At 42.3% G+C, this 16,757-nt stretch overlaps 1 protein-coding gene across 1 annotated transcript; it reads right to left on the minus strand.

Annotated features, from left to right (window-relative positions):
• Positions 1-14,012: 14,012 nt before the first annotated feature.
• LOC121979713 (glycine-rich cell wall structural protein 2-like) lies at positions 14,013-14,739 on the minus strand. Its single transcript, XM_042531698.1, has one exon. The coding sequence runs from the start codon at positions 14,663-14,665 to the stop codon at positions 14,198-14,200; it is 468 nt and encodes a 155-aa protein (XP_042387632.1). The 5' UTR covers positions 14,666-14,739; the 3' UTR covers positions 14,013-14,197.
• Positions 14,740-16,757: the final 2,018 nt, after the last annotated feature.

Here is a 16,757-nt window from a genome sequence, read left to right on the forward strand (position 1 = left end):
CAGACCGATCGATGTTGCTCTTCCCGAGCGCATAGCCTCGACGGTCTCCGCACCGATCAACAAAATCACATGAGACTACTATCGATTGATCGGTCGCAGATCGACAAGAATCGCCGAGCCATCGACGATTCCCGATCGGTCGCCGCACCGATCAGTGTCCAGAGCCACCGGATCGGTCCGCCGACCGATCCAGCTTCTTGACTCAGCTCGAGCCCTCTCGACCTAGTCCGGAGAAACGAGCTCCCCTAGCCCTCTCCGACTTCATCCGGTCCAGAGAACGAGCTACCGAGCCCTCTCTCACTTCGCATGCCAAGCTTCCTTCTTGGACTTTTCAACACCGATGTCCGATCACCCTTGATCCATCTGGATTTTTCCTTGCCCGGCTCACTCACCAGGACTTGCACCTAGCTTCACTCACTAGGGTTTTCACCGACTTCACTTACCAGATTTCCAATCTGACTTCACTCACCAGGACTTTCCAACCGCCTAACATCCCAGTTAGGACTTTTCAATCAGTCAACCAAGTCAACCTAGATTAGTAATTAATCTGAGTTAAATATTCGATACAAACTTAAATCGTTGTCAACAAAGAAACAACATCCGTGGTCGATCGATCAACAATCTCCCCCTTTTTGTTGTTTGACAACACGATTTAAGTTTAGATCAGAAATGGTCATATACCCATAATTTTAGGGAAATCAGGATCCTCCCCCTAAGACGAATATACCTTAGTTATCTTCTCCCTCTTTTTCATATTGACTTGATGAAGTCAATTCATCACTTAACTTAGTCGAATATGTGCGAATTAGGTAAGAGGATTCAACAGGACTCAAAGTCATCCTCTCCTAAAATCAACCTTTCATTCATTTCTAAACTTAGTTATCTTCTCCCCCTTTGTCAAACACCGAAAAGGAGCGAACAAGGTAAGATAACTTAAAGAGCTCCCCCTTAATCCATACTGTCTTCTGCTTAATCCCCCTAGAATTCCTTCTAAGTGTATTTTAGGACAGTAAATGAATAAAGAAATAAAAGACATATGAAGAGTATAGTAACAGCCAAGAAAAGAGCAGCAAATATATAAGGAAGAAAGAGTAGCATAACAGTAAGTAGCATACAACCAGGTCAGGCATAAGTATCTAGCAACCATCATCCAAAACATACAATCAATATGATCATCAAAAAGTATCAGTCATCTTCCTCAAGACGAGGAACATCTCCAGTGTCGGCTGGAGGAATATCTTCCGGAGGCGGGATGCTGCTGCTCGAAAGTGTATGGTCCGGGTGGTGCTGCGGAGGTGGGTAACTGGCCATCCACCCTCGAAGCAGTTGCTGAGTCACCAACTGCTGGCTGCGCAGATCGTCGTAGTGCTGGTCAATCCGTATGCGTAGTCCATCGAATTCAGCAGCCATCATCTCCTCGTGGCGATCAAATCGGCTCTCCAACTCAGCGATCTGCCAGCGCAGATCTGGATCCGCCTCGCCATATGCAGCAGCAGCAGCAACCTGTCGTCGAGGTAACTCACCTAGTGCCCTCCCATCCTTCCACCTAACTGGCCCAGCCTCTCCTAAGATTCCAGACTTAGAAAATGCACGTTTCCCAAGTCGACAATCCTGCCTAACCATCTTTACCATCCTCCCCCTAGAGACGTCAACACCCAGGGTCTCAAGACAATCAGTAATTACATGCCCATAAGGCATATAGATGGTGTAACCGCTTGGCTCGCTATGGGATATGATAGAAGTATAGACACTTGACATGATATCAAAGTCAAGACGCCTACGCAACCCATAAAGCATCAGACAATGATACGGTCGAATCTCTGCCAATGGTTTAGAAGTAATAGGTAGTAGACAGTTTGTGACAATTTTGAAAAGAATGTAATCAGGAGCAGAAAGGCCAAGGGCTGCAAATGTAGGAAAGTCGACATCTAACTCATCTAATCCATCCTGTCTCGGATGTCCAAAGAAGTACTCATAAATCGAGTCAGATGAGACATCAAGAGGATGAGGCACGGGTTCAGGCAAAGCAGGATAGAATGAGAACACCGTCCCCGAACACAAACGACAGCCTAAATAATCAAAGAAGGCAATTAAGCTGAAATCAATGGTTTGCTTAGCCACTCTTGATCTATAACTACCATCAATAGTCTGATGAAGGTTGTTATAGAATTCAGAAACTAGGTCAAGGTTGATATCCCTCTCTAAATATACCAAGGAATCAAGTTTATAGTAGGCTATGGTCTCCGTAATCGCTGGACAAAACTCATTCATGTATTTTTTATCGACTGATCTACATGGGAGCAACTTGAAGGTCCTTTCCTTAAAGGATTGTTCAAACTGTTGGTTGGGAAATCTTCCCGAACTGGATGGTTGAGGTCGGGAGGTTTCTTTGGATTTGGATTTATCTTTGGACTTGGAAGTACCCTCACCTACTGGTTTCTTCCTAAGGGGTTAGGAACATGACACAGATGAAGCAAAGGAGCACAACCCGAGCACCACCCCAAATCACTGAATTAGTGAGAAATGAAACAAATGAAGTACTAACGAGAAATAGAGCTGATGAAGTTACCTTGGAGCCATTTCTCTGGTTTTCGGAGAAAGAAAGAAATGCTGAGGTAGGAGGGAGTCGTCTAGGGTTCGGCGATCAAGGGGAAGAAGAAACGGGAAAAGAGAGTCGGCTAGGGCTTCGTATGTAATGGGAAAGGAGGGAGTCGGGAGGAGTTAAAGCCAGGGATCGATCTATTCCCTGATCGGACGGCTGTTCGATCAGGAGAAATCCTGAACGATCAGATTCACCCGAGTGAATCGGCGACACCTGATCGGTCAGTGGACCGATCAGGGATCATCCTGATCGGTGCCCGGACCGATCAGGGGGCTTTCTTCGTGCGCTGATCGGTCACTGGACCGATCAGATACCAAACAGAGAGTTTGGCTTCGTTCTGGATCGGTCGACAGACCGATCCAGACTTTCCTGATCGGTCTGTGGACCGATCAGTGTCTGATAACCCGATTTCAGTAATTTCAGTAACTGAAATACTGAGCCATGAAGTCTGAAGAATCCGGAACTCAAGAATTCATAACTTTCCTAAGACATACCCTAGAACTTAGGAATCACCAAACACTAATATATTCGAAATATGATTTCTTATGGCCTGAACTTGTTCATAATCCAAAAGTTTCAGACTCTTATCAAACAAAACCTCACACTAACTCCAACCATATGGAGTTCTGTCTTCTTGGTCCTTAGAAGTTCAAAACATATTTTTGCTAAACTCATCTCTATGATCAGGTTCAAATTTGTCAAAATATAAACAACTTGTCCTAATTTTTCAATCAAGGCATGAAAGCTGAAATTTTTGATCCTTGTTATGTTTAGTTTCAAGTTTGTCAAAATATATCCAAGTTGCTATTATTTCCTTTAACAACCTATCGTTTTATCAATCAAAGTCATGAAATGAACCAAACAACAATACCAATCAATACATCAACCATCAACCATAATTAGATAATTTCTAGGCAAAAGTCCAACCAAGATTCCTTGGTTGGAATATATGAGTAAGATCTAGGAGCCAAATACACATGAATTATGTAATGGCCTTCCCCATACTCAATTAATGTCTCTTCAACCTAATTAGTCAAGGGATGCATGATACATTTTGAATAATTTGGTTGATCCTAGCATCTCACCCCATATTTAGCAAACAAAAACAATTTGTTAAACCTTATAGTTTGTGTGAGACGTCCCCAAGTTGCCCAAATTAATTTCTCAATTTTTCTTGTCATTTTAATGGTCCTTATTGATCATGATGTGGTCAACATGACTTATTGAGCCAAACACATTCCCAATTCCCTCCTTAAATGACTAAATTCATTTTCCGGAAGGGGTTTTGTGAAAATGTCGGCTAAGTTTGACTTTGACTCAACATATGTGAGTGCAATGTCTCCCCTAGCTACGTGATCTCTAATGAAGTGATGACGCACTTCAATGTGTTTGGTCCTTGAATGATGGACTGGATTTTTCGTTAGGTTTATTGTGCTAATGTTGTCACACAACACTTGCACTCCCTTATACGAAAGTCCATAATCTTCTAGAGTGTGAATCATTCATAACAATTGTGATACACTCTTTCCCATGGCAATGTATTCAGCCTCGGTCGTGGAGAGAGCAACACAATGTTGCTTCCGACTTGACCAACTAACTAATGATGAACCTAAGAATTGGCAACCCCCACTAGTGCTTTTCCGATCCAATTTGCACCCAGCATAATCCGAATCGGTATAGCCTATCAAGTCAAAAGACTCTGTACGAGGGTACCATAGACCTACTCGAATTGTGCCCTTAAGGTATCTCAATATTCTCTTAACTGCAATTAAATGAGATTCCTTGGCACAGACTTGATATCTAGCGCACATGCCCACAGCAAAAAGTATGTCTGGTCGACTAGCTGTGAGATATAGAAGACTACCAATCATGCTTCTATATTGCGTTAGATCAATTGGTTTTCCACTCTCATCATTGTCAAGACGAGTGTTTGTCGCCATCGGAGTTGACACTTCCTTAGAGTCACTCATATTGAATTTTCTAAGCATTTCTTGAGTGTATTTTGTCTGATGGACATAAATTCCATCTCGAGTTTGTTTGATCTCAAGTCCGAGGAAGAATGTCAACTCTCCTACTAGACTCATCTCAAACTCACTTTCCATGTGAGAAATGAATTCATTCAAATAGCCTTTGTTATTTGAGCTACAAATTATGTCATCGACATACACTTGGGCTACAAAAATATTTTCACCATCTCTACGTAGAAATAGTGTTGGGTCTATTTGACCTCTTACAAATCCCTTCTCTAGTAAATAAGTTGACAACCTTTCGTACCAAGCTCGAGGTGCTTGTTTAAGCCCGTAAAGAGCTTTCTTGAGCTTGTATACATGGTTTAGAGCTTCGGTACTCACAAACCCCGGTGGTTGCTCAACATAGACCTCTTCTTTGATAAAGCCATTTAAGAAGGCAGATTTAACATCCATTTGATAGAGCTTGAAACCTCTATGTGCAGCAAAAGCTAGCATCAAACGAATGGACTCTAATCGGGCCACGGGAGCATAAGTCTCATCATAATCGAGACCTTCGACTTGACTATAGCCCTTGGCTACAAGTCTTGCCTTGTTTCTTACAACTTCTCCCTTTTGATTTAACTTATTTTTGAAGACCCATTTAGTTCCAATAACGTTGGTCTTCTTAGGTCTAGGAACTAAGTCCCACACTTGACTCCTTTCAAATTGACCTAACTCATCTTGCATAGCTAAGATCCAATCAGGATCGTGTAATGCCTCATCAATTATTTTTGGTTTAATCTCTGAAATCAATGCGACTTCATTAGACTCATTTCTAAAGAATGACCTAGTCCTAACCCCTTGTTGGATGTCTCCCACAATTTGGTCTTGGGGATGACTAGTGGCTAACCTAGACTGCCTTGGTGTTGGCGGTGCCTCATGAGTGGTCTCACTCGGCACAGGCAAGGACTCAATATCAGGCAAAGGATCAGATTGAGTTCTTTGTTGCCTTTGCTCATCAACATCAGAGTCAACTTCGACTCGTTCTTCATCTTGATCATTCAAACTTAGATTTCTAAGTTCAAATTGAATTTCTCCTACATCCCTTGGTTGATCATTTAAGTTAGGGATTTCTTCAAAAGCTACATCAGAGGACTCTTCAATCAATTTAGTCCTATTGTTGTAGACTCGATAGGCTTTGTTGGTAAGAGAGTACCCGACCAGTATCCCTTGATCAGCCTTAGCCGTGAACTTCCCAAGATGATCTTTGGTGTTCAAGATAAACACCTTACAACCAAACACCCTAAGATGTTTAATTGTAGGCGGTTTCCCAAACCAAAGTTCATGGGGAGTCTTTCCTAAAAACCTATGTATTAAAACTCGATTTTGCACATAGCAAGCTGTATTCACAGCTTCAGCCCATAAGTAGGTACTCATTGAGCATGCTTCGTGCAGCCTCTTGTAGGACTCGGTTCTTTCTCTCCACAACCCCATTTTGCTATGGGGTCCTTGGAGTAGAGAACTCATGCCTATATCCCTTTTCTTGACAAAACTCTAAAAACCTATGGTTTTGAAATTCCCCACCATGATCACTTCTAATGGTTTTAATTGTTGTCGATTTTTCATTTTCAGTTCTTCTACAAAAAGAAATAAAAATATCTATAGTTTGGTCCTTATGTTTCAAGAAGAAAGTCCATGTATATCTAGTAAAATCATCAACGATTACCAAGCAATATCTACTTCCATTCAATGATATTACACTACTGCAATCAAATAGGTCCATGTGCAATAAATCTAAAGCAGTAGATGTACTTACAGTGATTTTACCTTTATGAATAACTTTTGTTTGCTTACCCTTTTGACATGCATCACATAGTTTGGTCTTGTGGTACTTGATGCTGGGTAAGTCTCGCACTAATCCTTGGTTGGCCAACTTCCGGATGTTCTTCATGTTTACATGTGCCAACCTTCTATGCCATAGCCAAGACTCTTCTTCTTTCGACATGAAACACTTAATCAAAGCATTAGTAGCACTTTTAAACGATACTTGATAAATATTATCAACCCTTGTGCCTACTAGTACCGTGTCAAGTGTGTCAATGTGTTTAACCAAACATTGACTTGAATGAAATTCAATTGTGTAACCCGTGTCACACAATTGACTGACACTTAGGAGATTAAAAGTCATCCCCTTGACTAGAAGGACATTCTTGATATGGAGACATTCGGATATATGAATGTCTCCAACTCCTACAACCTTAAGGCTTCCATTATTACCAAAAGACACATTACCTCTACTTTTGTTTTGAATGGTTGTAAACAGTGATCTGTCCCCGGTCATGTGCTTGGAGCATCCACTATCAACAAACCAAGTTGATAGATGCTCCCCCTCGACCAATGCCTACAAGACACGGAAGATAGAGGTTTTAGGTACCCAAATCTTGGGACCTAATGCTTCTACAACGAAAGACCTAGGGACCCATGCCTTGGTTATACCTTTCCTAGTTCCATGAGCCCTAGAAACATGTGATTTACTATTTTGAGTTCTAGACATTAGGGAAATGAAACTCGACTCCTTGGGTTGATACCCTAGCCCGACCTTGTTGTAGACTGCCCTTTGGGCATTTAGAATCATGTCTAGAGTCTTAGAGCTAGTTGAGAACTTCTCAAGCATTTTCTTGAATTTCTCAACCTCACCCTTTAAAGCCTTGTTCTCATCCTCAAGGACTTCTAGATGTAGGTCATCGACCTCATCTTCCCTAAGGGTCCTTAAGGTTTTTACTTCTTCTTTTAACAATTTATTTTCTATTTTTGACTTTTTAAGCAATGTAGATAAGTGAGTGATAGTCTTATAACACTTTTCTATATGAGAAGAGGTTACCTCTTCATCATCCGACGATGATGAAGCCGCGGTTGAAGCGTCGCTCGAATCTCCCTCACTTTCGGAGTCCGAAACCTCCCTTGCCATGAGTGCTAATTGTCGTGTGCTCTTTTCCATCTTCTCTTCTTCCTCCGATGAGCTTGATGAGGACTCATCCCAAGTGGCCTTGAGAGCCTTCTTCTTCTTGGCTCTTTCCTCCTTCTTTTTGGCTCGTTCCTCCTTCCTCTTTAATTTCGGACACTCGCTCCGAATGTGTCCTTTCTTGCTACACTCATAACATATAACATTAGATTTATCAAAATTTTGATCATTAGTTTTACCTTTTCCTTTGTATCTTCGGCTTCTTCTCATAATCCTTCTTACGAAGTTCGCCATCTCACTTGATGATGATCCACTTTCATCATCGGATTCGGAGGAAGAGGTGGATGAGGAAATCTCCTTTTCCTTCTTTCTTCTTCCATCCTTACTCTTTGGTCCTGCAAATAAAGCAATACTCTTCTCTTTTTGACCTTTGTTAGCAAGCTCATGAAGTTCCATCTCACAGAAAAATTCATCTAGTTTAACAATGGAAAGATCCTTGGATACCTTGTAGGCATCTACCATAGATGACCACAAGGCATTCCTAGGAAAAGATTTAAGAGCGTACCTTACTAGATCGCGATTCTCCACTCGTTCGTCCACAGAGTGTAGACCGTTGATGATCTCCTTGAATCTCCCATGAAGTTCACTTACCGTTTCATTGTCCTTCATGGTTAGATTTTGGAGTTGATTCAAGAATAGGTCCCTCTTGGCAATCCGAGAATCTCGAGTTCCCTCTTGGAGCTCGATGAGTTTGTTCCATAGGTCTCTTGCACTTGAGAACGGACCTACCTTGACAAGTTGGTCCTTGGCGATTCCACATTGCAAGGTGACCATAGCCTTGGCATCGGCTTGTGCTTTGCGGAGTTGTTCGGTAGACCACCTTGACGAATCGAGTTCCTTACCTTCTTCATCCTTTGGTGGTGTGAAACCTTCCTTGACTGAGAACCACATGGCAATGTCGGTCTTGAGGTAATACTCCATGCGGCCCTTCCAATATTGAAAATCTGCTCCTTCGAAGTAGGGTGGTCGATTTGTGCTAAAGCCTTCCTTCATAGCCATCCTTGTTTGCTCTTTTGGGTGTTAATCCGAATCAAAGAGCCCCTTGCTCTGATACCACTTGTTGGGATCTTAGATGGCTAGAGGGGGGGGGGGGGGGGAATAGCCTCTTTAAAAACTTAAGCAGAGAGTTCTACACAAAAACTAGTTAGCACAGCGGAATAAGCAAACTAAAGCAAAACAAAAACAAGCACACAAACACTGATACACAGATTTACGAGGTTCGGGGATAACTTGCCCCTACTCCTCGGCGTGTCCGTAAGGTGGACGACTCCTTGATCTTCGGTAGATCGCGCCCCGGAAGAATTCCGGCTAAAGATCCTCCTTCTAGGTGGAGTAACCTTCCCACAAAGTCTCAAGAAATATCTAAGTTAAAGCACGAGACTTACAGAAGCTCGGTGGCAGAGAAGAATGAAAAATGCTTACAACCACGCGAGGATCAGTGAAGGAAACAGAGATCGCAGTTCACCTGAGAGCTCAAGAAGATTTTCACACCCAACAGACTTTTCTTTCAGCTTTCTTGTTGTTGTGTTCTTCTTTCCTCTCGCTGTTTTTACTGCTTCTGAAGCCCTATTCCCGATCATGGTCAGACTGCACGAATCAGTGCTGCAGCCAATCCCTCTTTCTCCTTACCTGGTTCTCTGAACTCACACCAATGAAATCACAGTCATCACTAGCGTCTCTGGATACGAACCAATAAGTAGAGGTCAAACTGAGCGCAGCCCAATCGCAATCAGATTCGCCAGTGAACGTTGATGCCTCAAATGCATCTGTTGCAGCAAATCACAGTGAAAAGAGCACTTGTCTTCTTCTCTTAATGAAGCTTAATTTGAATTCAACCATGAGAGTGTGACCTGCAACCTGCAAGCTAAAAAGACTCACAGCAGATGGTTAAAAACAAATGGGTGAAAATAAATACGGCAAGAAGAAAAAAGTGCATGCAGAACAAACAATACCGTGGGTCGGTCAGCAGACCGATCCACGCTTTCTGGATCATCGCTGATCGGTCTGGCAGACCGATCAGGAACTAATCTGATCGGTCCCCAGACCGATCAGATGTCGCTCGCACAGCTTCTGATCGGTCTGCGGACCGATCAGATGTCGTTCAGTCGCCTCTGATCTTCCTGATCGGTCGGCAGACCGATCAGGTATAAAGGTTTCACTCGATCGGTCTGCAGACCGATCAGGTGTCCAAGGTTTCATTGGATCGGTCTGCCGACCGATCCAGCTTCTTGACTCAGTCCGGGTCGAGCCCTCTCTGACCTAGTCCGGAGAAACGAGCTCCCTAGCCCTCTCTGACTTCATCTGGTCCTAGAGAACGAGCTACAGAGCCCTCTCTGACTTCGCATGCCAAGCTTCCTTCTTGGACTTTTCAACACCAGATGTCCGATCACCCTTGATCCATCTGGATTTTTCCTTGCCTGGCTTCACTCACCAGGACTTGCACCTAGCTTCACTCACTAGGGTTTTCACCTGGCTTCACTCAGCAGGATTTCCAATCTGCCTGACTTCACTCACCAGGACTTTCCAACTACCTAACATCCCAGTTAGGACTTTCTCAATCAGGTCACCCAAGTCAACCTAGATTAGTAATTAATCTGAGTTAAATATCTGATATAAACTTAAATCAGTGTCAATAGCAAAACAACATCCAGGTCAGACTGTATCAACATTCTGTTCGCTCCCAGTCGATTGACCAGTTGACTGTACTAGTCGACTGCCATTTCCATCAGTCGACTGGTACCCCAACTACAGTCTCTCAGCACTCGGACTCTCACCCTTACAACTCACATGACTCTTCTTCGTTGCAGCCTTGACCTTTTGCCTTCAAGTCTACTTCCTTTGGCTCTCATCCCTCGGATGCATTCAAGCCCGCGGCTCGTCTCCAATGTCATCCTTCGCATATGCCTTGAAGTCGCTTTCCTCGACCTTTGTCCTTGCTACCTTGTCCATGGTCCCTCAGATGCTCCATCCTGTTGGAGCAATCTAGTGATCATAGGTTTTGATGTTTGGGCAAAGGTTTAAGTTAGGATTATTGTTGTAATTTGATATGCATTGTGAGTGTGCAGGATACAAGTACAACAAGGAAAGTCCAAGTGTGATCTTGGCAAAGGAGGAAAGTCCAAGGATGAGTCTTGGCGGTGTAAGTCCAAGCATGTAGTCTTGGCAACGTAAGTCCAAGTGTGACTTGGTAATGGATGAAGTCCCAGAGGCGCGACCTCTTGGCAAAGGAAGACCCGACAACAATGACAAGACCGATGGAAGCTCCAGAAGGCAAGACGTGAAGGATGGGGAGACATCCGAGGGATCCAAGGCTGATGGAGGAGGCTAGAAGGCTAGGTCTAGGTTGGTCGGGCAAGGATGAGTGATGAGTGAATGTACTCGGGGGTCAAATCCTAGACTCTAGGGTTTTACCGTACCAGTACTGTAGCGTTACTGTATCAGTACTATAGCAGTACTGTAGCAGTCGACTACATGTTTTAGCAGTCGACTGGTACAGTCGACCGCGCAGTCATCTGGGTGCGAACAGAATAATTCTGTTCGTTCGGTCAGTGTGGAGCAGTCGACTGCATGTTTTGGCAGTCGACTGGTATCGATCTGTTGGGATGTAACGGTCGAATTTCCACAGAGGACAGTCGACTGATAGTTTTGGCAGTCGACTGGTAGGCGGGATTTTCTAACTTGTGACCTATATAACCAAGCATTGGAAGCTTGGTTAAGGTTGACGAAATTAGTGGTAGTTAACCCTAATTAGAGTCTCCTAGTGCCCAGTGATCTAGCGTGCTTGTAATCTTATGGGGGATTAATACAATCTAAGAATGTTTTTCCAATATTAGAAAATGACCAAAAGAGTAGTAAAACGTGTATGTAATCTTATGGGGGATTAATACCTGATGTTTATGGTCATTAGAGGTCAAAGAGTCCAATAATTGAGATATTGTTGGAGCTCTTTTTGATGTATGGCAAAGGGAGAAAAGTTTAGGTTTAAGTGGGAAACCTACACACCTTTGCAAGAAATCCTAGCTCAAGAGGGAGCTTAGGTGAAGGGGGAGCGATTGTTCAGGCAAAGAGGGAGAAGTTTACCTTTGCGGGAAATCCTAGCTCAAGGGGAAGCTTAGGTGAAGGGGGAGCGATTGTTCAGGCAAAGGGGGGAGAAGTTTACCTTTGCGGGAAATCCTAGCTCAAGGGGGAGCTTAGGTGAAGGGGGAGCCTAGAATTAGGTTCCATGTTTTATGCATGTGTAGATTGCATGTTTATTTGCATTATTATTGCTATATTGTTTCCCTAACTTAAACGGGTTGTCAAACATCAAAAAGGGAGAGATTGTTGGAGCAATCTAGTGACCCTAGGTTTGGATGTTTGGGCAAAGGTTTAAGTTAGGATTATTGTTGTAATTTGATATGCACTGTGAGTGTGCATGATACAGGTACAACAAGGAAAGTCCAAGTGTGATCTTGGCAAAGGAGGAAAGTCCAAGGATGAGTCTTGGCGGTGTAAGTCCAAGCATGTAGTCTTGACAACGTAAGTCCAAGTGTGACTTGGCAATGGATGAAGTCCCAGAGGCGCGACCTCTTGGCAAAGGAAGACCCGACAACAATGACAAGACCGATGGAAGCTCCAGAAGGCAAGACGTGAAGGATGGGGAGATATCCGAGGGATGCAAGGCTGATGGAGGAGGTTAGAAGGCTATGCCTAAGTTGGTCGGATGAGGATGAGTGCTGAGCGAATGTACTCGGGGGTCAAATCCTAGACTCTAGGGTTTTACTGTAGCAGTACTGCAACGTTACTGTAGCAGTTGACTGCATATTTTAGTAGTCGACTGGGTGCGAACAGAATGGTTCTGTTCGTTCGATCAGTGTGGAGCAGTCGACTGTATGTTTTGGCAGTCGACTGGTATCAAGCTGTTGGAATGTAACGATCGAATTTCCACAGAGGACAGTTGACTGCTAGTTTTGACAGTCGACTGGTAGACGTAGTTTTCTAACTTGTGGCATATATAACCAAGCATTGGAAGCTTGGTTAAGGTTGACAAAATTAATAGTAGTTAACCCTAATTAGAGCCTCCTAGTGCCCAAGTGATCTAGCGTGCTTGTACAAGGTTGTGGCGAGGTTTTTCCACCCACAAGGAGCTACACGAGCTAGCCAGAGGTTTTCCGGGTAGTCATCCACTGACGGATCGGGATCGTCCACCTTACGGACAGCCGTGGAGTAGGAGCTTCATCTCCGAACCATGTTACACAACGTGTCATTGGGTTTGCTTCTTGTTTATTGTTTTCTAGGATTAGCTTTCCTTTTGTTTGTTAGTATTTTTGTTTCCGCTGTGCACTAACAAGCATAGGAAGCGACGATTTGGGCGAGACGCTATTCACCCCCCTCTAGCGAATGTCAAGGTCCCAACACATCCTTCATCGGGCCCAAAGTCATCAAGGTGAGTCATATGTGTATCCTGCAAACCTGTACACTCATATACACATATCAAATATAAGGGTGAACCTAACTTAAACCCTTTGGTCAAACATCAAAATATATGGTCGCACAGACCATTGTGATTACTCCAATATGATCTACTTTTAGAATTATTTGCAAGAGATGTTACCTCTAGAAACACGTGACACAAATAAATCTTGGATGACCATTATATATATATATATATATATATATATATATATATATATATATATATATATATATATATATATATATATATATATATATATATATATATAACTTTTTTAAAAAAAAGATAGATCCGTTACCTTAGCGGTCCCTAAATATGGAGGAAGGTTCATGTATATATATAACTTTTTAAGTTAATACAAGAGAGTGTGTCAAAATAATTAAATCTATACCTCACCCATGATCTAATTTTTATTAGGACCCATGATCTAATTTTTATTAGGACCGTCTCAGCCACTTCACCCATGACCTAATTTTTATTAGGACCGCCTCTGCCACTCATTGACTATGTAATTACCTCCTTGACATAATCTGACATATAATTTATATTTTACATTTCCTAAATAATTTTAAGTTAATTTCAAATTTAAATATTATCTTTTCAAAAATATTTTATTATAATTTTAAAATCACATTATTAATCACATAATTGCAAAGCTACTTTAAAATAATAATTTATCATATTATATTATTATAAGATTTTCTTTTGACAAAAAGTTAAACCTAGAGTTCTTGCTACGGTACAGCTAATTTGCCCAATCAATAAATTAGAAAAAAACAAACTATTTATCATCAGACTAGAATTTAATACACAAAATTAGACTATAATGCTAGAACATTTTTGGTGTAGATATTTTTAAAAAGTAAATTAAATGACCTATTCATATCTCAGTAAATGCCATTCTAAAACTCAATAATACAAATACACTAAAAAAAACTCAACATATATTCTGATTAAAATAATACCTGTATATAAAATATAATATAATATAATATATCGCCCTCTTTATTCATATAAAGAATACACACGTCTACGTATTCTAGAAGTGATAAAGTAAGATAAGCTCAAAATTAACAACGTTAATTACCAGTCTGACGCAAATAATACATTTTTAGACTACTGCAGTGCGGAGAGGGCAAGAGACACGTGGCGATCGAGAAGCAACCCCGTCAACAGTACGCGACGCATCGTTTCTTGCAGTCGATGGTGCAGCCGCCGCCTCCGCCGCCGCCGCCGTACCCCTTTCCGGAGTGGCTGTAGGAGCTGAAGCACTTGGCCGGGCAGGTCAGCCGCTTCTTGTAGCATGGTCCGCGGTCGGAGCAGACGACGGAGGGCCGCACCACGCCGCCGCGGGAGTACCCGCCGGAAGGGCCGCCGTAACCCGCGCCCCACCCGCCGCCCATGCCGGGGATGTTGAACCCCCCGCCGCCGCCGCCGCCGTTTCCGGGGCCGAAGACCCCACCAGGGACGGAGCCGAATCCAGGGATGCTGCCCGCGAAGCCACCGCCGCCTCCTCCGCCGCCGCCGCGCCCCTTGTTCTTGGAAAGCTCGGCTTGGAAATCGCGGGCCGCGAAGGCGGCGGCGGCAGCGGCGGTGAGGAGGAAGAGGGAGAAGAGGAGGAGGGAGGGCGTCTTCATCTTTGGATGGATAGCAGGTGTGGATGGTAAAGCGTTATAGCGCGACTGAAGGGGGGTAGTTGAGGAGTTGACAGGCGGACGACGCAATAAACGACGAGTTGGGTTTCAACGCAGCAGACCGCACTGAGCACAGTAGTCACGCTGCCAGTTGCCACATGACAACGCGTCCTAAGCGTCAGTGGGATTCTGCTCGACCGACTCTGTAGCTATCCGAAGACTCCACTCTATTGAGTCTCAGCATATGCAAAATCGTCAATGGTGGAACCCTGCAAGATAAGCGAGTGTTTACTGAGACAGAGGGGGCCAAAAGTCAAGGGATAGTTATGAGGTCGATGGATTCATAAAGATCGCATAAATGCTCACCCTCTGCCAAATGGTTCGGTATTTATGGAGTTGCCAATTGCATGAACAGTAAACAATTGAATTGGTTTGCGGGTTAGGAGAGATGAGGGGAAGGATTCACCGTAAATTCTGTCCTTAAGGAGTCCAAAATTGCCATCATGATGGCTGTTTTTTTATGCTGTGGAGCTAGCTATCATCAGATCTTGAAAGCTGAAACGTGTTATCAATCAATTATTGTATTACTACTATTCCTTCTTTATAAATACTAGTATGATCTTGCCCACGTAATAATAATACCAGAGAATTCGTGCTTTCCTATGTAAAAAATTTATTTTAATTTAATATTATATTTGTCTTAGTAAAAAAATTAAAAAATATATATTTTTTAACATGATCAACCTAAAATATTTATAGAAATTTTTTTGATCATAATATTATCAATTCTAAGATATGGGACTAAAAAGTTAATTGTTTCGCTTGTGATATTACTAATAAATCTTGAAATTATTTTTAATTTAAATAAAAAAAATATTAACATAAATACATTTTAAATTTCATCAAAATTAATTAATAAAAAGAGAAAATTTTTAATAAAATAATAAGATGAAAACTTTAGTCATCACAGTCAGTGCCACTACAAATGTTAAGTTTGATGGACGTTTGTCACTGTAAACCGTCTTAGTCACTGGCACTGTCAGTTGTTAAACTTTTAACATCAGTTTATTGTTCCACGCTAATCCTAGTGAGTGACTAATTTCTTAGAAATCCTTTTCCAGCTGTTTGAGTCATGAGTAGTTCAGTAATTAGAGGTCCCATCACATATATCGGTGGAGCTAGGTCTTCCACATTTGTTTTCTTTCATCTTATTTTATCTTTTAGCATCATCATAAAGTTTGTGCTTCAATGGAAGCCAATCCAATCTGAATGCATCGAAGGATATATTTTTTTAATTAGTCGGTATTCAACTGTTTGAAAGTGATGGATTCTCATAGAAATTTTCATGGAAAAATTTATATGCAGTCCCCATTAGTAAATATAAGTTTGTATGTATTCTTCATTGGAATTTTTTTTTTCACTCCCTAATCTAATATACTTACCTAATTACCCCTGATATTTTAAGTATAAAAAGTCTAAAAATGAATATAAATACTCTTAAATTCAGTACAATTAAACTAGAATCTAGTATATTTTCTATCAAATTGAGTACGATTCTTTTTCCACCTCAATTGGATGAAAAATATACTAGATTTTCTTTAAATGATACTAGATGTAAAATATACTAGATTTTGTTTAAATGATACTCAATTGGATGAAAAATATACTATATTTTTTTTTTCAAATGGTACTTGATCCAGCGGTGAGAATGGGGGACTCACAGATGGGGTCCCGTCCGAGCGGAGCCAGAGATTATCCAGCCAAAGGTTTGGGTTTCCGACGCCAAAGCAGAAGAACCGGAGCCGAGTGGCCGAGCGGAGGTGCCCGCTCGGCCGAGGACAGAATGGCCGAGCGGAGGTGTCCGCTCGGCCGGAATCGTGACGAGGGATATGATATGTCAGCAAAGGCATGATGATTAGACTGTACGCAAGATGGCACTATTGAAGGTCCCACCATCACGTCACGGAAGGTTGATACAGAAGTGATATGGTCTTATGGATGCCCTTCGACAGGCCCACACCTAGGCATGGTCGAAGCGGTGCTTGATTGGTATGCCCAGGCTCCCTTGAGAGGTCTATATAAGGCCTCCATTTCT

The sequence above is a fragment of the Zingiber officinale genome, chromosome 5A (assembly GCF_018446385.1).
Source record: "Zingiber officinale cultivar Zhangliang chromosome 5A, Zo_v1.1, whole genome shotgun sequence".
NCBI lineage: Eukaryota > Viridiplantae > Streptophyta > Magnoliopsida > Zingiberales > Zingiberaceae > Zingiber > Zingiber officinale.

Excerpts from the sequence above, each read along its gene's own strand:
- LOC121979713 (XM_042531698.1), bottom strand. The coding sequence starts at position 14,665 with ATGAAGACGCCCTCCCTCCTCCTCTTCTCCCTCTTCCTCCTCACCGCC.